Raw genomic sequence first — 24,914 nt, 5'->3', positions numbered from 1 at the left:
CATAATATTGTATTCATATGAAAATCGGGAAAACAGAAAGGAGAAAGGAACCAAAATGGTGAGAGATTTGCAAACCTATGTGCCTTCAATAAACTGGTCATAGGCGGCACCATATTCCCACATAAACGCATACACAAAACCACATGGACTTCACCGAATCACTCTACACAAAACCAAATCGACCATATTTGCATCAACAAAACGTTCAGGAGGACTATAGAGGACGTGAGAACCAAGAGAGGAGCTGATATAGCATCAGATCATTACTTACTGGTCGCCAAGATGAAATTGAAACTCAAGAAGCACTGGACAACGGGGCGGACAATATCACAAAAGTTCAATACGGCCTTTCTTCGGGATACTGACAAACTCAACAAATTCAAGATAGTCCTCAGCAATAGGTTCCAGGCCTTTCATGATCTACTCAATGGAGAAGGAACTACTATGGAGAGCAACTGGAAGGGGATCAAAGAAGCAATCACTTCAACATGTCATGAGGTTCTGGGCCACAAGAAGCAACAACACAAGGAATGGATCACTGTTGATACACTGGATAAGATTCAAGAAAGGAGGTAAAAGAAGGCAGCAATCAATACCAGCCGAACAAGAGCAGAAAAAGCCAAGGCACAAGCTGAATACACAGAAGTAGTAAAGCAAGTGAAAAGGATCATCAGAACTGACAAACGTAAATATGTGGAAGATTTAGCAATGACGGCGGAAAAGGCTGCAAGAGAAGGAAACATGAGACAATTGTATGACACAACAAAGAAGCTGTCTGGAAATCACCGTAAACCAGGACGACCAAGGTAATCACCAACATTGAAGAGCAACGAAACAGGTGGGTAGAACACTTCAAAGAACTGTTGAGTCGACCAGCCACACTGAACACGCCCAATATCGAAGCAGCACCCACGGACCTCCCAATCGATGTTGGCCTACCAACAATTGAAGAAATCAGCATGGTCATCAGACAAATCAAGAGTGGCAAAGCAGCAGGACCAGACAACATTCCAGCAGAGGCACTGAAAGCAGACGTAGCGGTAACTGCAAGGATACTCCACATCTTCTTCAATAAGATTTGGGATGAGGAACAAGTACCAAAAGACTGGAAAGAAGGACTTCTGATCAAAATACCGAAGAAAGGCAATCTCAGCAACCGTGATAATTACAGGGGCATCACTCTTCTCTCAATACCGGGAAAAGTCTTCAACAGGGTATTGTTAAAGAGAATGAAGGACTGCGTAGACGCCCAACTTCGTGACCAACAGGCAGGATTCCGTAAGGATAGATCGTGTACAGACCAAATCACAACTCTACGGATCATTGTGGAACAATCAATTGAATGGAATTCATCACTCTACATCAACTTCATTGATTACGAAACAGCATTTGATAGCGTGGACAGAACAACACTATGGAATCTTCTTCAATACTATGGCGTCCCTCAGAAAATGGTCAATATCATACGGAATTCCTGTGATGGATTAAACTGCAAAATCATGCATAGAGGACAGCTGACACACACGTTCGAAGTAAAGATCGGTGTCAGGCAACGTTGCTTACTCTCACCCTTTCTCTTTCTCTTGGTGATCGACTGGATCATGAAGACATCAACATCTGGAGGGAAGCATGAGATACAATGGGCAGCTAGGATGCAGCTGGACGATCTAGACTTCGCAGATGATCTGGCTCTTCTATCGCACACGCAACAACTAATTCAGGAAAAGATGACGGGTGTCGCACCAGCCACAGAAGCAGTAGGTCTCAACATACACAAAGGAAAAGCAGGATTCTTCGATACAACACAACATGCAACAATCGAATCACACTTGACGGAGAAGCTTTGAAAGATGTAAAATGCTTTACATATCTGGGCAGCATCATTGGTGAACACAATGGATCTGATGCAGATGTGAAGGTGCGGATCGGTAAAGCAGGAACAGCCTATCTACTACTTGAAGGACATCTGGAACTCAAAACAATTGTTGACCAATACCAAGGTCAGAATTTTCAATACAAATGTCAAGATAGTTCTACTGTATGGGATGGAAACCTGGAGAACTACGAAAACCATCATCCAGAAGATACGCGTGTTTATTAACATTTGTCTGCGCGAAATACTACGGATTCGTCGGCCGGACACTATTAGCAACAACCTGCTGTTGGAGAGGACGAACCAGATCTCAGCGGAGGAAGAAATCAGGAAGAAGCGCTGGAAGTGGATAGGACACACATTGAGGAAAGCACCGAACTGCGTCACAAGACATGCCTTCACATGGAATCATCAAGGCCAAAGAAAAAGAGGAAGACCAAAGAACACATTACGCTGGGAAATGGATATAGACATGAGAAAAATGAACAAGAATTGGATGGAACTGGAAAGGAAGGTCCAGGACAGAGTGGGCGGGAGAATGCTGGTCGGTGACCTATGCTCCTTTAGGAGTAACAGGCGTAAATGAATGAATGATGAAAATCGGTTCGAACTATTTCTACATATTCAAAGTTATAATAAAAGTCAGTCAGTAACAACGTAGGACTTCGTACGTACGTACATCAGTTCAAGTTGCCATGCCACATTGGCACAAAGATGCAGTTGTCGATTCGAAGTCCGTAGTGGTAGAGGTAGTAAAAGTATAAGCAGTAATCAGAGACTTAAGGGTCTCTAACAATCGGTTGCTATCATATCGCTATTCCCAACCAGGTAGTTTAGACCTACCAACATGTCTCAGTTTATTTATCAGTGACTTCACGGATTTGTGCCATGCTTTGACCTGACGGCCCCTAGCTTTATTCCAACCTACTCCTACACCATGAAACATCGTACGTGGAGGCAGTCGGTGGTTGGACATACGTAACACGTGTCCCATCCATCTCAACTGACGAAGTTTCACTACTTCGTCAACTGATTTACCATCCTTACCTAGTACGCGCTTCCTAACAACCGCATTACTTACTCGGTGGTCCCAGGATATACGAGCGATGTTTCAGAAACACCTATCATCAAATACTAGTAACCTGCCATGAAGTAGGACAGAACGGACTGCTGCGCAGTAAACCCATCCTTTAGTTGATAGACGAATATATTGCCTACGCCATAAATGACGTAATTTGGCAAAATCTAGTCGAGTCTTCTGTATCCATGCTGAGATAATAAAACTATCAATAGTTTATACTGGTAATAATTCCCTTCAAATTTTTTACTTTACGTGTAATTGTCTATTGACATTTTTTTACTGTATATTTTTTATTGCAGAAACCAGTTGAAGATCTTCAAATCCCATTACGTGTAAATGGATTGAATGAGTTTTTATATTTACCAATTACAGCTAAAGTCCAAGGATTGTCAATAAACTATTTTCCATTCAATCAAGATATGTATGTCATATTCGATTTTAAATATTGTCACTATTTATTTATTTAAACATATAAACATTAGTGTATTGGGTGACTAAAATATACATCTGCCACACAATTTTTTGCGTCGGCTGGAATACTGCCCAGGATGCCTATACCGAAGTAGGTTCGATTTCCTCAGGAGCGATTTGTTTCCTTGAAATCTTTAAGCTCCTATACACCATTGGTTTAGAACTAAGGTTTTCTCACTCCACAAGATGGATCCTCCGTACCCACCGACCCGGTTTAAGCGCCGGATATTCGCCCAAATAAATTTTGATCTAGTGGTAAATGTAAAATTAGTCTAAGTTTCATTTGTTTTCAAAGTATTCAGCAGGTATTGGATTCCGTCGGCTACATTTACCGTTATCTAATTTACTTTATTCTTTCGTTAAATAGTTAAATGGAAACAATTTCGAAATTAAATTCATTTCAAAATAAAATCCCAATCTTTTGTAAAATTGCTTATTTTTATGAATATGCACTCACAATTTTTACAATGAATACACGACTGCAATAAATTCGAAGTTACTATACAGAAATCAAACTTCGAATATTTTTGTATTTTATTGTGTAATTGTAGAGATTCAATATGCAAAGAAAGTTCGCATGAAAATATCAATATTCCAAACAATAATTTAAATGAAACAACGATCTTAGACTTTGGACAAAATATTGGTCTTTTTGAACCAGTTGAAAAATGGATTGAATTTAGGAATAATACACCCATACCAACCAGAATATGCGTAGATACTGGGAGATTATCTACAAAAACTAATTATGCTGGTTATGAGAATTTTCCTCATAAACCTAAACTTGGCGCTGTGAAATATTTATTCGTAACATCAAGACAATCTACTGAAAAATATTTAAGTAGTCAAAATGTTCTACACGACATGGATGATCATAAAACTCAAATTAGGATTCTTTATGGTATGTTTAATGATGAATCAATACGTATTACTACAATCTCCACAAATTCTCACTCTGATAATAATCATGCGCCCATTATTTACTAGCTCCAAGATAGATCTCCTAGACTTCTAGTGAGAAGCTGTGACCAGTGTAGTCCAATCCGTGTCGGGTGTAAGACAGTTATCCACCTCAGACAATGGATGAAGGGTTACAGAAGATCATGGATCGATTGGACTTAGACATTAACACCGTTGGATACCAGCTCAGTGGTCTAGAGGACAAGCGTTCGCGCGTGAGGCCGAAGTTCTTGGATTCAAGTTTCTTTGGTGCTCGATCGTCGATGCGCACTGCTGAGGCGTCCCATACTAGGACGAAACGGCCATCCAATGCTTCCAGATTTTCAATGATAGTCTATCTTAGATCGAATCATGGGCCCAACTGTTGAAATAACTGTAATCTACACAGATACCCTAACTAACATTACGTATATGTTTAATGTTTTTCTCTGAATTGAATGGTTGAGTAGGAAAGTGATAGTTTTTTTGGAAAACATCATCAGTGTTTATTTCATGTAAAAGACGTAAATTCGTTTCTATTAAATGTATTTGAAAGTATTGATGCTTGTATGTTCCTTTGTGCAAGTTGAGATCCTTCAGAAATGTTTATTGTACAACACACATCACAGTTGTACTTCACTAGAGCTTTGCTGATTAGCTGTCTTTTAATAATGCTTACTTTATTTCAATTGAATATTTGCGTTATATCTGTTCTTCTTTACCACATCATCACAACAAACACCAGATATATGTAAACAATTAGAGAACAAGGGTTAAAAGCAACCAGTCATGATCAAGGTCACATATATGTGAAGTTGAATAACTCACTTCTATCTAAAGCTTGCCCGGTTGGCATTGTTTAGAAAAACAAAGAAAGCTTGACTTTTAAAACACCCAGCTCGAAGGATGAAACTCCATCAAGAACATAGTGGAAATATATTGGAGTTACATGTTCCACTGAAATTACCATATTAAACTTCATCTTTCATTTATTCTCCGCTTTTCAGATTGGTGTAATTTATTATTGAAACAGTCGAAAGGTGCATGTGTACTAGCACATTCAGCTATATCATCCACCAATTATACAACAGATTTTCAATTAGCCGAGCTTAAACCAATTACTATTAGTCAGTATACAACTACGCTACCAACTATTCCATCATGGCATTTACCAGGATATGGTTCACTAAGGATTTGTTTCATATGTGTAGCCAATCTATGGGGAGTTTATGAAGATAACATTTATATTTATGTATTGCCAGAATTTGATCTTACATCTGAATCCTATCTATCACCTGTTGTATTTTGTACATCTTTCAAAATAGTTGGATGTCCAATTTATTCATTAGCCGCAGGTCATTTCGGTGAATTATCGAATAAAGCAATACTGAATACTGATGTAAAGAATAATTCAATATTTCCTAAAACTGCTTTACCAGTTAGAGCTACAAGACAATTTATACGATTCGGTAGTGCATTGTTTAATGGACCAGTTGTTAAACGTCAAATACGTTTACATAATTCATGTGAAGCTGGTAGGTATATGTGTATACTTAAAGATAATTTGATTACAAAACTATCAAAATTATGATTACTGTTAGCAATTTATTCATCAGTTAAAGAGTTACTCATTAACTAATCCAAAAGTTACCATCAATTCAGTTACATTGGAAATGAGCGAAAGGTTTCGTTTGTTGAAGCATAACATAATATACTGATTATTTCTTACCTCAATGAAGTTTCTTTTCCCACCGTACATTTTATAATTACCCTCTTGTTAGCCAGTAGATTTAAACTTATTGAAATAAGCAGCTTCATTTTAATCGTCATAGTATCAATTTCATTACTAAGATTCTATCGTAAAATTACAGCTTTAGTTTTACATAATCGAATGACGATAGTAAGACAACTATTTAGAACCAGAAATTGTCTTTTGGTTATTTTGAAATAATTTGAAACTGCTCAAATTGTCACGGATATATCATCCTTATATTCTTTTGCTCTATACCATACATTAGATGCAATTAAAATAACTAAATATTCCGACCAGAGAAAAACACTATTATATTGAACGTATTTGTAAACTTATTATGATATATCCATACATTGTTTGTTGTAACAAACGATATTTTCTGTTATTTATCAGACCGAAAGTAGTCTTTTTAGAAGACTGATTTATGTTATGTCAACCAAGTGGTTAGTCACTGTCTTTCCCTTTCATTACCATTGAGTGTTCGAAATTACATTGGCCAAAACTGATGATTCCGTATTTTGCCGTTGTAATCAACTGCTGAACTTGATTCTTTCCTATTACGAAAGGTCTGTGACTGAATAGTTTAATAATAGCGTCTCTAACTGTTTAACGGAATGATCCTACCTCGAATATCTAAATAAACGTAACACTTATAATGACTTCACATTTATCTTTCTTCTAACTGCTAATAATCAAATAACTGAGGTTAAGCATGACATTCACTAAAATACCTTTAAGAATTCAAAATCACTGAATTATGCTCTAAATTAATCTCTCTAATATAAACTATATTTTCTTATTCTCATAACAATTATTTGATCGCTGAGAAAATGTATTATCAGGAATTACGTAACATGAAAAATCAGACTGTTTATACCTAAGCTCACTCCAAGCATCAATGTTAGCTTATATAATTTTGATAAAGCCATTGTAGGGTCAGTGAAATTTCACTGAGTTCTAGCCAAATCATCTGGAAGTTTGGTCATGGAATATTGAACAGATCATCGATCCCCGTCAAGGTCAAGGACAATCAACGCGCATCAGTTAATCGTATGCCATGGACTGGCCCATACAGTGGGGATCCCAGTATCTTCTCTGTACTCATTCTTACTAACATATTTCCGTAATAGCGTCATTTGTGTTGTACAGTCTTCAAAACATCCGTTATACTTTGATACGACGAAGGGATAATCCATGTTAGATGCTGACCGCGAGGTTTGATTTAGACGTTAGTTGTTAGTCACACCACTTTCATCTAACTGGAGTAGGCGCAAAATCATTCGACAAAGATCAACGTTGATGAGACGAGTTTTCAGAAATAAGAATTACAGTAGTTCTAAATCTTTAGACTTAGATTACGAGCTCTAACATGAGAACGTTTAAGACATTGTAACACAGATTTTGTAGTGTTTAACACATAAGAACGTAGCTTATCTTCATTTGTGAAAAAATTATATGCTTCAAATTCAGTCATTCATCGTACACCAAAAACATTATATGTATATTATAGGTATCCGGAAGTTTATTGATTAAAGTTTGCTGGATTAACAACAAATTGAAAGTTTATAAATGAGTTGTAAATGATCCCTAATCCAAAAATAGGGTTTAAATTCTATATTTCTGCATAAATAACCCTAATGTTTTCTAATTTAAGCTTTACACTAAAATTTGGAAATCTATTTGAACTGTCACAAATATAAGACCGTTAGAATTCATTAATTGTTTAATATTTAACCTTAATTTAATTGTTTTCATTTATTTATTGATTGGCACATATTAGCTATTCGAATTGATTGGCAAGTGTTTTTGGATTCAGAAATAGAAGATCATAATCAATTGATTAATCTTTTATGTTTTATATCAGAACCTTTTAAAAATGTTTCATATAATCATCAATTGAATAAAGAAAAATCACTGACTGGTGAATATTTAATACTGAATGAACGTAAGTAAATAATATAATGAATTTGACTTGAATAAATGATTATTATTGATCTAGATCAAGTTAAGGTAATAACAACAACAAAAAATTGTTTGAAGTTTGATAAATAATCGATATGTTTCATTCAATATCAAAAAGAAATTATTAAACCTTAGAAACAATAAACTATAGCTATAGAATCATTAGATTGTTTCAAAGTAGAATTAATTAATTCTATGCATCCAAAAATCTTCCAGTTAGGCTAGAACTCAATACGATCAAAACTTCAAATGATCAAGGTAAAGTCAACTTACTAATAGGCCCTGGGTTCGAATCTCGCGGGGTGCGGGATCATGGATGCGTACTGCTGAGGAGTCCCATACTAGGACGAAACGGCCGTCCATTGCTTCCAGGTTTTCTATGATGGTCTAGCTTCAATTGACTCATGATTTCAACCAGTGAAATTTCTAAAATCTCCACAAAACCCCTTCTGATATATAATAATAATAATAATACAAAAATTCATTGAAGCATAAATATTTATTTAATGAAATTCATTGTAAAATATTATAGATCAAGAATCTTCATAATAAAATCAGAATACATTGTCATTACTTTTATTGATCATGATAATTGGCATAATATTATTTTTTCATGTTTACCAAACATCTCAGCGTAACAGTCTCAGCTATTGTAATTCACATTGTATATTTTTCACATGATCTAAATCTTATCGTATTTAGTAAAGTCAACGTTTGAATGTGATGGGAAAAATATTGAATTTAGATTTGATTTGATTGTTAAATGTCATAAATTTATTGATAAATTTAAGTTATATACTCTGAAGAAGTCCAGGCATATTTGTTAGATGAAATGTTAAAATGATATGAGTATCAATCGCTGAGATTATTTCAAACGTACTTTCATAAATAATTATTTACTTACCTACTTACGCCTGTTACTCCCGATGGAGCATAGGACACCAATTTGCGTTCTTCAACTCACTCTGTCCTGGGCATTCCTTTCCAGTTCTATCAAATTGTTGTTCATTCTTCTCATGTCTATATCCATTTCCCAGCGTAATGTGTTCTTTGATCTTTGTTCTCTCCTTTGAACTTCAGGATTCCAAGTGAGTAATTGCCTTGTGATGCAGTTGTGTGCTTTCCTCAATGTGTGTCCTATCCAATTCCAGTGCTCCTTCCTGAATTCTCCCTACACCGGGTTCTGGTTTCTTTTCTTTCACAGTAGGTGATTGCTTATAGTGTTTGCATAGACAAATGTTAATAAACACGCGTATCTTCTGGATGATGGTTTTCGTAGTTCTCCAGGTTTCCATCCCATACAGTAGAACTATCTTGACATTTGTATTGAAAATTCTGACCTTGGTATTGGTCAACAATTGTTTTGAGTTCCAGATGTCCTTCAAGTAGTAGATAGGCTGTTCCTGCTTTACCGATCCGCACCTTCACATCTGCATCAGATCCATTGTGTTCACCAATGATGCTGCCCAGATATGTAAAGCATTTTACATCTTTCAAAGCTTCTCCGTCAAGTGTGATTCGATTGTTGCATGTTGTGTTGTATCGGAGAATCCTGCTTTTCCCTTTGTGTATGTTGAGACCTACTGCTTCTGTGGCTGGTGCGACACCCGTCATCTTTTCCTGAATTAGTTGTTGCGTGTGCGATAGAAGAGCCAGATCATCTGCGAAGTCTAGATCGTCCAGCTGCATCCTAGCTGCCCATTGTATCTCATGCTTCCCTCCAGATGTTGATGTCTTCATGATCCAGTCGATCACCAAGAGAAAGAGAAAGGGTGAGAGTAAGCAACGTTGCCTGACACCGATCTTTACTTCGAACGTGTGTGTCAGCTGTCCTCTATGCATGATTTTGCAGTTTAATCCATTTTAGGAGTTCCGTAAGATATTGAATATCTTCTCAAGCACTCCTGTTGTTCCCGAAGTTGGGTGTCTATGGAGTCCTTCATTCTGTTTAACAACACCCTGTTGAAGAATTTTTCTGATATTGAGAGAAGAGTGATGTCCCTGTAGTTCGCACACTTGCTGAGATCATCCTTCTTTGGTTTCTTTATGAGGTGTCCTTCTTTCCAGTCTGTTTGTACTTGATGTTCATCCGAAATCTTGCTGAAGAGAATGTGGAGTATCATTACAGTTACTGCTACGTCTGTTTCCAGTGCTTCTGCTGGAATGTTGTCTGGTTCCGTTGCTTTGTCGCTCTGATGACAATTTCTCGAATAATGTCTTTTGTATATTTTCAGTTCAATTCTGTCGAAAAAACGTATTCAAATATTAGTTAATATTCGTACAAATTAATTGATCAGGGTTCACTATGCTATACACTATTATTTATTCGTATTCAATATTGGGTTATTTTGTTCGAACTTTATTTCAAGGTCATTCAGAACCTAAATTATTGTAAGAAACTTATTTTCTGGTTCTTTCACAAATCTTTAAAATTAAAGTCTAATTGTTAGACTTTTATTTGTTGCCAGCTTAATCAACATCCATATGAAATTCTGTACGATAATTATAAAAGGGGTATGAAGTCTCTTGATAATTTTGTATATTTTTTCTAGTTTATGAAGTCCGTGCATTTATAAACAATAAATAGTGTATAGTCGTAAACGCTAAGGCTCTCACCGATTATATTATGATACTGGCGCTAACCATGAGCTTTCAGAATGTTTCTCTTTTCTACTTCCAAAAAAAATATGCTAAGCTTCTTGGAATGTTGAATCGTAACCGATTTTTTTACTTTTCCTGACGATTTTTAATCAGTATTATAAACCAGTCGTAATTACATAGATTGCTATATGACATTGAACTTATAAACTTGATTGTCAGTCTCGTTTTAATATTCGCAATACCAATTTCGCAATAATAATTTCGGTCAAATTATCGTCACATTTCTGTTTATTAATTTGATAAATTAGCTTTTTAAATGTTTGACTTCTTTATTAGTCTCTATGTTACTCTTCACTAAATCATGACTTCGTAATTGACATTGATTTTTCTATGGATTGAAATACATGTGATTTCTCATATGTGATACAAACACTTTGATTACATGATCAGCCATTATTTTTTTACAATGATCATGATTTAATAGTTTTAATGAATATTTAGGCCAATTAAACGAAAAAGAATAATATGCCAAGAATTATTATTCTTGGCAAATGTAACATTCTATGGAAAGTAATTATCATGCTAAACTAATATTGAATGAAGAGGTATTTATAAAAACTAATGAGTGTTAAACAAGATGTTATGTGGTAGTTTTGTATTTCTCAGCAATGTGTATCAATAATCATTCACAGAATTCAAGTCTATAACGTTCAATTTCCATCAAGTTTACATAAAATGGATAGACTAATAAATTATTTATAATCTAATGTAAGCTTTTTACTCATGATCTCAATCAAAAACTTAATAATCTCCACAACCCCTATACTAGTAATCAAAATTTGCTCACTAGTGACTAGCTTCGTGAGAAAATTCTCGGAGTTCTGGTGAGAAGCCGTGACCAGTGGAGCTAATCCATGTCGGGTAGAGACAGGTATCTACCTCAGTACAACGGAAGTTGGTTGCGCAATTTCGTGGATTGGTTGATGTTAGACACTATCACCATTGGATGCCGGCTCAGTGGTCCAGTTAGTTAAGCGTTCGCACGCGAGACCGAAGGCCCTGGGTTCGAATCCCGCATGCGGGATCGTGGATGCGCACTGCTGAGGAGTCCCACAATAGGACGAAACGGCCTCCAGTGCCTCCAGGTTTCCAAAGGTGGTCTAACATCAATTGGTTCATGATCTCAAACAAAAACTTAATAATCTCCAAAACCCCTATACTAGTATTAGTGTTTAAATCAGAGATCATGACTAACTGTCAATAGAATTACCAACCTCAAAAAACGATTTATAATTTCTCTGTTTTAGTTTATTTTATCATGAACATGCTTTTAAAGATGAAGCCTTTTATTTGACGTATTCCCATGCCTAGTTTAACAATAGAGGATAAATAAAAATAATATATTTGTAATATCCCAATGAGTAGAAAATTGGATTTTCTGACGTTTCGTGACTTAGTGTAAGTCACTTCTTCAGAGAATAAATAACCAAATTAAAATTAATCCAAGTTTAAATAGTACAATGGAACAAAGCAAGAATAATATTTGATCAATCAAAAAACAGGTCTGAACAAGTTGATGTCATGTCCTTTCTGTCAAGGTGATTCATAAGTTGTTGAGTATGTTGACCCCTTTATTTACACTGAAAGTTTCATTAACCCGGTTAGTTCGATGAATAATGAAATTTTTAAATGGATTGGAAAATCTCATGCTATTTTACCATTGTTTCGTTATTTGTATCTCTAGTAAAACGTTCTTACATTCCCAGACTAAAAAACCAGTTTACTATGATTGTGAAATATAGGATTCAAAATTATAAAATATGCGTAAACTATTAGTCTTTAGTAACAGTTACTTATGTAACATAATTCATGAATGACAAACCTACTAGATGAGTAATGATTTGCCTAGGTGAAGAATACACAATAAAGATGCTTGATCAGCTAATTATATCATAAATTCTCATCGACTAAGGTGACTAAGACATGATTATCATTTTGTATGTGACCAACTAGTTGACTACTAGTATAGGGGGTTGTGGAGATTAGTACGTTTTTGATCGAGATCATGAACCGATTGATGTTAGACCATTTTTGGAAACCTGGAAGCACTGGACGGCCGTTTTGTCCTATTTCAGGACTCCTCAGCAGTGCGCATCCACGATCCTGCTCGCGAGATTCGAACCCAAGGCCTTCAGTCTCGCACGCGAACGCTTAACTAACTGGACCACTGAGCCGGCATCCAATGGTGTTAGTGTCTTCAGGTTTCCAATGATGGTCTAACATCAATCGGTTCATGATCTCAATCAAAAACTAGTTGACTATTTCGTCAGCTTGATAGAAACTAGACAAATAATCCATTTTTAAATACAGCTACAATGGTTGCACATTAAATATTTGGCCTACAAAGTACTAAAAAAAATTGACAATTTTTATGTCAAAGAATGTAAACTAGAAAATTTTGTTTAACCATTAACTAGATGAAAAAGTTTATCAATTCAATGTTTCAGTTTATGAAAATATTGATTGATTAACATAGTTTCACTTAGCAATAATCATTCATAAAATTTCTACTTTTCCACCTACGTTTTGTCATTTTTCTATTACACGCAAATATATATATATATATAGGTTTACTTGTATTGATAAAATAAACTATACACTTTCATAGTTTGACGATCACATCCTACGCAAATGGTTGTACTTAGCTGTTTTTTTATTGTTAGACAGTGCACATTCCATTGAATGATTTAATGAAAAGAAAATTTAGTTTAACCCTAGAATTTTTAATGCTTTTATTTTTAGTTAAAGATATATATTGAATGCTTTACTTTCCCATTTTATTACATAGAAGCTCTGGTTTGTGTCTATCTAAGAATTTTACACAGATGTCTTAATTCATTTAGGTATTTGGATGGTATATAATGTAGAATAGTTTATGAATTAGCATTATTACCGAAAGATGAAAATGTGGTTATATTGTGTTTGTGTATTATGTATTCAGGGTGCTGACACACACAGAAAAACTCAAACTTTTTGATTTTCTTATTATTCATTACTAATGAGGGAACTTTATTCCTTTTTCTGAACTTATTGCTTTCAAATAGTGTCAACAAGAGATATTAAGAGAATTATCAATATAAACGTTAAAACATCTTTTATTATACGTAGATTTTAATAGTTAAACCTGAAAGCACTGGACGGCCATTTTGTCCTGGTATGGGACTCCTTAGCAGTGAACATCCACGATCCAGCTCGCGGAATCCAAACCATATACATTTCTTTTTAGTCATGGAATACACATTTTTGGAGATTGGCACTAAATTTATCTGACAATGATTTTTAAGGTATATCGATTATTTCTATAGATAACTGGTTACTGACCATTGCATTACTTATACGTTGATGCAATTAGTCTGGTTAATACTGAGAGACTGAACAGGATACTCTTGATCACTTAAGAAACCAATTGATATAAGTGTCATGGATTAAGAGGAGATTGATATGTCAGTGTTGTGATTTAAACTAGATGCTGATTACTTCGGCTTGTGCATCTGTTTACTATGACTGCGGATTGACAGCCGCTAGCTAATTATTATAACCTAACGAGAGTGTTATGCAGATACAAGAAAGAAAATAAGACTGTAGGAGTAGTCATTCAGTAATCCAATGTATGTATAAAAATGAATAAATTAAGTGATATGACTGAGAGATATGATCCCTTACTTACTCTCAATTCCATACAATAGAACTGTCTCGACGTTCGTATTGAAGATTTTAAGTTTGATGTTGGCTGACAGTGGTTTTGAATTCTGTGTGTTCTTCAACTGTAGGAATGTTGCCTTATTTTCCCAATTCTTGCATTCACACTTCAATCAGGTCCTCCATGTTCATCGATGATGCTGTCCAGTCAGGTACGTGAAAGTTTCCACCCCTCTCAGAACTTCTCTATCAAGTGTAGTTGCGTTGGTTATTCCTATTGTATTTCAAGATCTTGGTTTTTCCCATGTGTATGTTGAGGCCTACTGATACAGAGGCTGCTGCTATACTAGTTATCCACATATGCATTTGTTGGTGTGTATAGAATAGAAGGACTGAGTCATCTGTGATGTTCAAATCGTCTAATTGCATCCAAGTTGTCCATTGTATTCCATGCTTCCCCTCCTCCTGTAGCTCTTCTACGATTACTGCTGGTCCCAAGCCAGGGTAGGGGAGGAGGTTTGGGCATGGAGTCAGTAACCCTGTCCCGCAGAAAACAACCTTCCTAAAAACGCTAATCAAAATAAACAATAATACATTCCTGTATGATCTATTTATTTCATTCTTAGCAATAAATCTGATAATATCAGAGCTATCTCCTTTTCTATCCCATTTTTTTAATAGTTTACTTTTCTTGTTTAATAGTCATCACTTAAAAAGTGACAGATAACTTTGAAACATTCAATAAACTTCAAAACAATGTAAAAAACAACTTCATTTTGTCCAAATGTGATAAATGTTAATTTAATGCTTATTTAGAACAGTTGAAAAATGTGTAACAACGTAAGGATGATTGATACCAGTCGTACTTAGGTTTATCTTGAACTAATCTTCGAGATTTAAGATGAAAATATTTAATGAATATATTCAATAGAAACATTTCACAAGTCACACAATTCAGTATACTCACACATAGTCAGTGTTCACATTAGAAAAAATGTCTGATCACCAATTAATTATCTGAGTTATTTCTGACCAACTAAATTAGAGGAAATATGTTTTTTATCCTATGAAAGTACTACGTTTGAAGAGATTACAATTCACCTAAACTGGCGGATGAAAAACAAGTCATCAATACAAAAAAGGAACAAACTAAACTATTCACTGATTCCCAGCCCTGATAACTAAGAGGAAAAAACCAGATTTTAGACGAGGGAAAAGCATATTCTACAAGCAGTCGGAAGCACGAACGAACTAGGCACATAACTCAAGTTTATATATACAGTATAAGATGTCCTTGGAAAATATCACAAACTAGCGCAATAAAAGACGATACGAACCAATGACATTAAGATCCTTCAAATTGGGGAATGAAATCTGTAGGTAAGAATGAACTATTTGGCGTAAAAATGAGAAATTCAAATTTTTAAAACAAAATTCCAAAAATAAAACGTTTACCTAGTAATTTCTGAAGATCTAACATCTCCAACAGAAAGTATAACATTTGTTGTTAGGAAAATTGAACAAAAATCTTCCTAAAGTTGTTAGTACCTAATCGAAATTTGCAATGTTACAGATTATGGTTTTATCACTGTAGTATCAATTTAACATCACAGAATAAGGGAAAAAATTCTCTTTAAAAAAAGAAACTGAAATGGATACGATTGTTGAAAAACCTTTAGTAATGTTTCAAATGAAGAAAAAGAAAACAAGAATAGTAGGATAGAAATGTATTTTCACAAATAGACAGTAATATAAAGCATATCAGATCAATGAACCTGAAATTTCTTTAAAAAGGTTACGTTTATATGAACTTGTTTCATCTAGACAATGCAGAACGTGTTTCAGTTTAGTTATATCATATATCAAATGTAAAAATTTATATTTATGTATATATATTTGACCTATATGTTACTTAATCTCTGTGACAGATTATATTTGATACCAGATGGGTTTTGTGGAGATTGTAGTAATTTCAAGATCATGAGTCAGTTGAAGCTAGATCACTATAGAAAACCTGGAAGCACTGGACGGCCGTTTCTTCCTAGCATGGGACTCCTCAGCAGTGCACATCCACGACCCCGCCCACGCGAGATTCGAACCCAGGACCTATCAGTCTCGCGCGCGAGCGCTTAACTATAAGACCACTGAGCCTGCATCCAACGGTGTTAATGTCTAACTTCAACTAATCCACGGAATTGAGCGACACATTCATCATTGTCTTCAGTGAGTTACTATCTCACAACAGACCTAATTGAACTCCACTGGTCACTACTTCTCACTAGAACTCCAGGATATACCTCGTGAAGCCAGTCACTAGTGAGCATATGTTGATATATTTAACAGTAAAAGTTATAGAACAAACCAAAAGACAACCAAGTAGAACTTCATAATGTAAAGAAGAAAACGATTAGATTAGGATTATGTTGAGATTTCTTGTGATAAATTCATAAATTAAAGTGAATAATAAGCAAAGATGAATAGTGGCTAGTAATAGAATCCAGGACGCGCGTTTCGTCCTATTTGGGACTCGTCATCTGGATATACCTGCATCCCAGATTTCGAGTCCAAAATAGAACGAGACGTGCGTCCTGGATTCTACTGCTAGCAATTATCCATTTCTGCTTATAAAGCTTGTGACTTAAGGCAATATTGAGGCAATTTGTACGGGATGCACATACGCCAACAAGAGATTGACCATTTGCAGTCTTAAAAAACAATGGGAAGTTACAATTGTAGCTAGAACATCATGGAAAATGTACGGTGGCGCAATTTCGTGGATTGGTTGAAGTTAGACATTAACACCGTTGGATGCAGGCTCAGTGGTCTTATAGTTAAGCGCTCGCGCGCGAGACTGATAGGTCCTGGGTTCGAATCTCGCGTGGGCGGGGTCGTGGATGTGCACTGCTGAGGAGTCCCATGCTAGGAAGAAACGGCCGTCCAGTGCTTCCAGGTTTTCTATAGTGGTCTAGCTTCAACTGACTCATAATTTCAACTATTGAAATCGTAATTCAATCAAATCCTATGTGTATATGTATATAACATTCAGATAGTTGTATATTGATATATGAAATAATGCTTAGAAACACTTAGATAAATGAATTAGTCTAATAAATAAATTCTGAATCTCATGGATTTGAAAAATGAAATAACTTAGACCTTATAATATGTTTATTGGGGTTTATTACCATTAAATGACAATTGTTTAAAGTATACATGAAATAAATAGAGGTTAACTGAAATTTCGAAACCAGTTATTCTAAAGTGTGCAAAACCATAAGGTTAATAATAACCAGACTAAATATTAGTTCAAATACTAGATAATGTATGAAATAGTGTTTATTTAGTTAGATATGATAAAAATGAGATGTATGATAAACTAATTATTCAAATTTATTTGAGATTATTCTTACCCATGAATCACCCGATCGATGTTGGCCCACCAACAATTGATGAGATCAGCATGATCATCAGACAGATCAAAAGCGGCAAAGTAGCGGGACCAGAAAACATTCCAGCAGAAGCACTGGAAGCAGGCGTAGCAGTAACTGCTATGATACTCCACATTCTCTTCAGCAAGATTTCGGATGAACATCAAGTACAAACAGACTAGAAAGAAGGAAACCTCATCAAGATGCCAAAGAAAGACGATCTCAGCAAGTGTGAGAACTACAGAGGCATCACTCTTCTCTCAATACCAAGAAAATGTCTTCGACAATGTGTTGTTAGACAGAATGAAGAACTCCATAGACATCCAACTTCGGAACCAACAGGCTGGATTCCGTAAGGAAAGATCGCGTACCGACCAAATCACGACACCACAGATCATTGTGGAACAATCAACTGAACGGAATTCATCACTCTATATCAACTTCATTGACTACGAGAAAGCAATTGATAGAGTGGACGGGACAACACTATGGAGCTTTCTTCGACACGGAACTCCTAAAATGGATTAAACTGCAAAATCATGCATAGAGGACAACAGACAGACTCGTTCGAAGTAAAGATCGGTGTCAGGCAAGGTTGCTTACTCTCACCCTTTCTCTTTCTTCTGGTGATTGACTGGATTATGAAGACATCAACATCTGGAGGGAAGCATGGGATACATTGGACAGCTAGGATGCGGCTGGAAGATCTAGACTTCGCAGATGATCTGGCTCTTCTATCGCACACGCAACAACAAATGCAGAAGAAGACGATCAGCGTAGCAGCAACCTCGGCAGCTGTCTGTGCAAAACACTTCGGATCCGCTGGCCAGACACTATCATCAACAACCTACTGTGGGATGAAGCACTGGAATCGGATAGGACACATATTGAGGAAAGCATCGAACTGTGTCACAGGGCAATTACTCACTTGGAATTTTCAAGGTTAAAGGAGAGAAGGAAGACCAAAGAATACATTACGTCGAGAAATGGAGACAGACATGAAAAGAATGAACAAGAATTTGATAGAACTAGAAAGGAATGTCCAGGACAGAGTGGGTTGTATAATGCTGATCGATGTCCTATGCTCCATTTGGGGTAACAAAAGTAAGCTACAGGGCTACTGTATTGTAAAAATTAATAACTGAGACTGGATTAACTTAGATAAAATCTTGTGGCTGGTTCTTGTTACCTAGAATTCCGTTATTTTTTAAAATTGATATTGTCATACTTACTGTTGGAAGGATTTTGAGTCCGGTCATTTTCTGACAGATAACTAATAACAAAGCGGATTATTAGAAATAATTGACGCCTTTTTTATTTCTTTTGGATTCAATAACTAATGGTTGAATTTACTGTTTTCACTAAATGTTTACTTAACTACACTGAAAAGGTTTAGTCAATAAAGAAACGTGGATTCTTCGAATGTGTCGAGTAGAGGAGTGCTTTTACTCATAAACTTAAATATTAGCTACCAGTTTAGGCTACTCATCCTACAGCTAACTTGTCACTATGGAGAGCGTTAAAAACATGTGTGGTTTTCTATCACTTATCAGTATCACATGGTTTTCTCCTTTTGTGAGCGTATTAATTAGAGTACGTAATTTGCTTTCTGCTTTATTATCACAGCACATGATTGCTATTCTGTGATGAAGTGGTTTAATTAGATTTTAACTACAAAAGTATATCCCTTGTTGAAACTTCTTCCTGCTGATCTTTTTTAATGTTCTTGTAAGTACAATACTTACAAAATATATTTTGCCTTCAAGTTTCCTCCACACATGCAAGCTTTGTGGCTAGATATACTACATTAAGTTACTTAAAAATCTCTAGTTAGATAGTATTATTGTTCTTTTATTAAGGATATATTTTTGTTCACTATGTAGACATAAACGGAGATGACCGTTTAGCTCTATTAGAAAAATCAGTAGTATTTAGTTTTTAGTATGCAGTTATGGAGATTGTTGAATTTCATTGAAATTCTGAATTGATTATTTAGCTATGCAACCATTGAAAACCTGAAAGCACTAAACATCCATCTTGTACTAGTATGGGACGTTTCAGCAATTCATATCCACAACCCCTAGTCAGGAACCATATACAATACCTTCGATCGTACATTCATAGGGTTAACTAGGTTTGAACACTATTAGACTCCGGCTCAGTAGTTCAGAGATTAAGCTTTCGGTTGTGAGGTCAAAGGTTCTGGATTCATTTCCTAACGATAGATCGTGGATGCGGCTTACTAAAAAATCACATACCAGGACGAGATGAATGTCCAATGCTTTCAGGTTTTCAATAGGTATTAAACTAAGATCAATTCGTGATTCCAATGAAATACTTCATTTATTTGACCAGATAGCAAACAGTAATTGCATAATTTTGTTTATTTGTTTGCTTTTTCTATTCAGTATAAAATCAAGACAGATTCATTACGTTACGTAATGAATTTATAATTCTTTATACTTATGTTATTATCTCGAATAAATAAATTAATGTCATTATTGACATTTATGACAGGTCTAATGAGACAAATTCATTAAGATTGTTTTGTCAAACCAAATCTTAGTGAATTTATTCATATATACAACCGTATATTCTGTTTATATAATAACAGAGTATTTAGCTTTATGGAGTTTAGTAGTACTGTTATACGAGTATTCGTGTAAAGTATCACTAACTAACCATTATATATGTATATATATCATAAATTATCATAGATAGATTGATTGTTAGTTATACCTTTCATTACAAAATTAATCACGTCCTAAATGTTTTGATTTATGAATTAGAAAAGTTATCCATCGTAGTTTCTATGTATCAATGACGTGTCAGGATGCTGATTTTCGCATACTCTTTTTGGATTGATTTTTGTTCGTATGTACAGTACAGTTTATACAGAATTATCCATATCATTGATAAGCCTTTTATATAGTAAAATTAATGTTATTTAATAAATTATTCATAAACAATGGATGCCAGTAAGCTGTTCATATTTATAATTTATTGTGAGTTAACATTCTTAGACATAGTTGTGTGTAATCACCTTGGAAACAATGTTTAATTAGTTTTACAATTATTTCATTTAGGGTAACAAATCAATATACATTTAATAATTAATAAACAACACCATTAGATGCCGGCTCAGTGGTCTAATAATTAAGCGCTCGCGCGTAAGACATAGGTCCTGGGTTCGAATCTCGCGTGGGCGGGGTCGTGGATGCGCACTGCTGAGGAGTCCCATACTAGAACGAAACGGCCGTCCAGTGCTTTCAGGTTTTCCATGGTGGTCTAGCTTGATTTTACTAATGCTTTAAACTATTGGAATTTCTAAAATTTCCACAAAACTCCTTCTGATAATAAATAAAGCTTGAATTCTAACCCATTACGATTCTATCTTATTAATAAGGACCTATGATTTGGTTGCTTTAATAAATATCATTACATAGTGATGTCACATACACTGGTTTATTAAAACAGTTGGTTAGTTTGAATGAATGGGAATCGCATACTATAAAGTATGAATAAGATTTTTTTTTAACTTACTTGACATATTGTCATAAAGAGATGTTCATTTGACCATTGTTTTGGTTTAATAAAATATAATCATTTAGCGAATTCATTTACTATTAGTGTACTAGAGTATCATTCTTATGTAGTGAAATTTTCATAAGTGAAGGTACTGTAGATAATTTAATTTTGAAAACCTTATCATAAAGCTAAATGAGAGAACTTTAACAGGAAAAACGGTATATATATATATTTTTTTAAAACATGTTCTTTAAATTATAGTTATAGAATATGTGTTAAGTAATACAATTCATATGATAGATACAAGACAAGATGTTATTATTAGGCAAAAGTTGTTTTTGTGTTTTCAGATGCTGACTCGTTATGAAAGTAATTTAACTGATGACAACACTTCAACATCATTGTTACCAGCCAATTAAACTGGTATTTGAAGACGTAAAATGTGGATTACTTGAGGGTAGAAGAGATTAACAGTCAATAAGAATGGTTTTATTATGGTTGCTGTTACTAGTCTGGGTGGTTTAGTCGTGAGGCTTTCATTGTTTTTCTAGAAAAAATTGTACATGAAGTTGGTTCTGATGATATTCTTTGGAAAGATAATGAGAGCTCCATGACAAAATCACCCAGTCGAGAGAATACAACTCCACCAAAAATTGGATTTTAAACGTATTCGTACTGATAGCTGGATAGTGTTCAATGTCATGTATATCAAGTCCTAAGTGCTTATCTAAACTGGAATATGAGCATTAGTCTGAATGTCTCGACAACACATGCACTTTTTTGAGATGGAAGAAAGGTGTACTTGTAATCTTGAGAAAACTGATGCTACCTGGTGGATTCGACTCTGCGTCATGCGCGTTCACAGTCAGAGATATATTCTTTTAAGATAAATACTCGGCCATTGGCAAATTATTTAACTTAATTAAATATTATTATAAATGATTAAACCTAAAGTCGGTTACACTTAATAATTCAGTAATTAAATCAAACCTTTGTTATCAAGCATCATTTTCGGCCATCATTTCAATAAACTTGTATCTTATGTGTAATAACAATTATATACATATAGTTCTTTTGATAACTAGAAGCCTAAATATTCATTTATACGTTTCTACCATATCTGTAGCATCAGCTGAAGATTCCGCTAAAAATCAATTAATTAATTTAGTACTTCGACCATATGATGGAAAATTAATATGGGAATCATCATCATCTCAAATTATTCCATCAAATAATGATAATTTTAGTAAACTATTCATCATATCACCTGAACAGTTGATAATACAACCACATGAAGAAGCTACAATTACAATTTTAATGAATCCAATAGAAGCGTATTCAGATATGAAATGTTATGAAGTTTTCAATTTAAAAGCTCATATAATTGGTTATTTAACTATAGACTCAAAATATTATTTGGATATTCCACGTACACATGCATTAATCACAGAACAATTACGTTTTGATATAACTGCTAAATTGGAACAACCTAGGTAAATTGTTTTACGTAAATACTGTTTATACGAATTAGGTGTTATTTTTTTGTTGTTGTTCATAATGAATAGTTCATGTTCGTTTGTGAGATTATCTGAAATTGTTTTAATGTTTTTACGCAATTAGATGCTTATTATTTCTTCTTGATTCAATGAGTAGTATGTGATTTTGGTTAAAGAAAATATCTATTATTTTGTCTACTATAATGATGAACAGTGTAATTCAACTACTTGTAATAGTTACTGAATAGTTGAAGGAATCAATAATACGTTCAAGGCTAAGTTGACGAAAGTCTATTTCATTTCAGTCAAGTATTAACACGAACTCTCACACCTTAAATAATTTGATCTTAAATCTAATGCCTAAACAGTATTTAAAATGAGTTGCAGAAAGTGAAATGATTTGTTCGTAATGCCGAATCGCTTTATTTTTTTTCATTCGAAACAATGCTACACAATAAGTTATATCAAAATGTGTAAGATGAAAAATAACACACATATTCCTAACTTTTATAAAATAATGATAAAGATGAGAAACTCTTATGTATTTGTTAAAAATTTAAATAACAATACAATCCAGAATGCACGTTTCATCATACTTTGATCATGTCATTTGAATGCGACTGCATTTCAGTTAATGTTGACAGTTAGACTTGAACATATCTCTTCAAAAGCTCAATTCGTTATCGACTGATCTACTGAGTTCAGATAATCGCTAATCGTTCAATAGATATTATATTTGTGTCATTATTAGTAAGGTTTTAGATTGTACTCTTGTTGATGTTCAAGACTGAATTTTTTCCAGTCTTCATTGATATTTTAGTGAACAGAACACGGGTGGGGACAATCGAATGTATCTGACACAAAATTACAGGACTTGTTAATAAAATCTACCAATCATAAAGTAAATGCTTAATTTGCAAAATGTCCACCAATTGTCTCATAATGACTCAGACTTCACTGTTCTTGCATTTTCATACAAATCGCATTTTGTTTCCATTCTTTACTGTCCGTTCCTCTTGTCACTCTGCTGCCAGACCTTCTGTTCACGACTAACATCATATACTATTTATGTCAATATAAGTAGCACACACCACACTCGTCTCCCCCTTTAAAGCAGTCGTTTTCGCGGTGGTCCATGCTTGCCGTGCCACATTCTTCGTCTCTGCAGTCTGTGCTACTCTCTCCGTCAAGATGTCGAGTCTACGGCTCGCTGACCTCCATAGCTCCGTCGACCTGCCGGGGCAAAAACACCCGACATCCACCTGGCACCTGGGACGCTTAACCCCCGTGCTTCACCGACCTTCTGAGTCATCTACATCCGATGTCCGCCCAGCAGCCGCACTTCCCTCCGCTCCTCTCCGTTGACAGCACCCGCTACAGACAATGTCGCCCCTCCAGAACACCACTCAACGCCATCCCTCCGCACCAGACCGCCCCAACTAGCACCTCAGCTCCAGGCTGCTACCAGACATTCTGTTCACGACTAACATCATCTACTACTAATGTCAATATAAGTAGCACACACCACAATATAAGTAGATCCCGTGTAAACTATCATTTTGAAATTCAGTCTCAAATTTCAACAACACCATAGTTTAAATCTTCTCTAACAATAATAAATATTATAACCATACGACTAATTCCTGTTAAAAGTGTATACATATAAAGCGTAACGACTATGTAAATAATAAATAGACATCAGATGTCAGAATAAAATGTATAGTGGTTTTCAATGTGTGATAGTGATCTATTCCTGAATAAATATTAAATTTACAAAATGCTTATGATATGGTAAATGAATCATTCTTTTTGAAATATACGGCAAGAAAAATAAGCTACTGATCTAGATCATTCCAATGATCAAATATGATAACCTTTGAACATTTGGCACACAATTTTCTAACTTTATTCATCCAAGTTCAAATTTCATAGAATTTCATTCATAGTAACCTACATATCAAGACTTATATGTAAGAGAACAGGAGTCAGATACTGTAGTGTTAGATATATTCCTAAATTTGGAAAAAAAATAAAACTTTTGTAGATTACTAGTTCTTTATTGATTGTTTCTTATAGAAACACG

The 24,914-nt window shown here is 34.9% G+C and overlaps 1 protein-coding gene across 2 annotated transcripts in view; it reads left to right on the top strand.

Annotated features, from left to right (window-relative positions):
- DLEC1_1 (Deleted in lung and esophageal cancer protein 1) overlaps positions 1-24,914 on the top strand; it is a 77,208-nt gene that overhangs the window by 32,557 nt on the left and 19,737 nt on the right. For both annotated transcript variants that reach the window (XM_051215662.1, XM_051215661.1), the window contains exons 19-23: positions 3,254-3,375; positions 3,977-4,326; positions 5,372-5,899; positions 7,898-8,062; positions 22,462-22,828. In XM_051215662.1, coding sequence (XP_051066193.1) covers positions 3,254-3,375; positions 3,977-4,326; positions 5,372-5,899; positions 7,898-8,062; positions 22,462-22,828 — 1,532 coding nt within the window. The remainder of the gene's footprint in view (positions 1-3,253; positions 3,376-3,976; positions 4,327-5,371; positions 5,900-7,897; positions 8,063-22,461; positions 22,829-24,914) is intronic.

This window comes from Schistosoma haematobium, chromosome 4, assembly GCF_000699445.3.
Source record: "Schistosoma haematobium chromosome 4, whole genome shotgun sequence".
NCBI classification, from domain to species: Eukaryota; Metazoa; Platyhelminthes; class Trematoda; order Strigeidida; family Schistosomatidae; genus Schistosoma; species Schistosoma haematobium.
The sequence above is the reverse complement of the archived record's forward strand: the minus strand, read 5'-3'. Positions and strand labels throughout refer to the sequence as shown.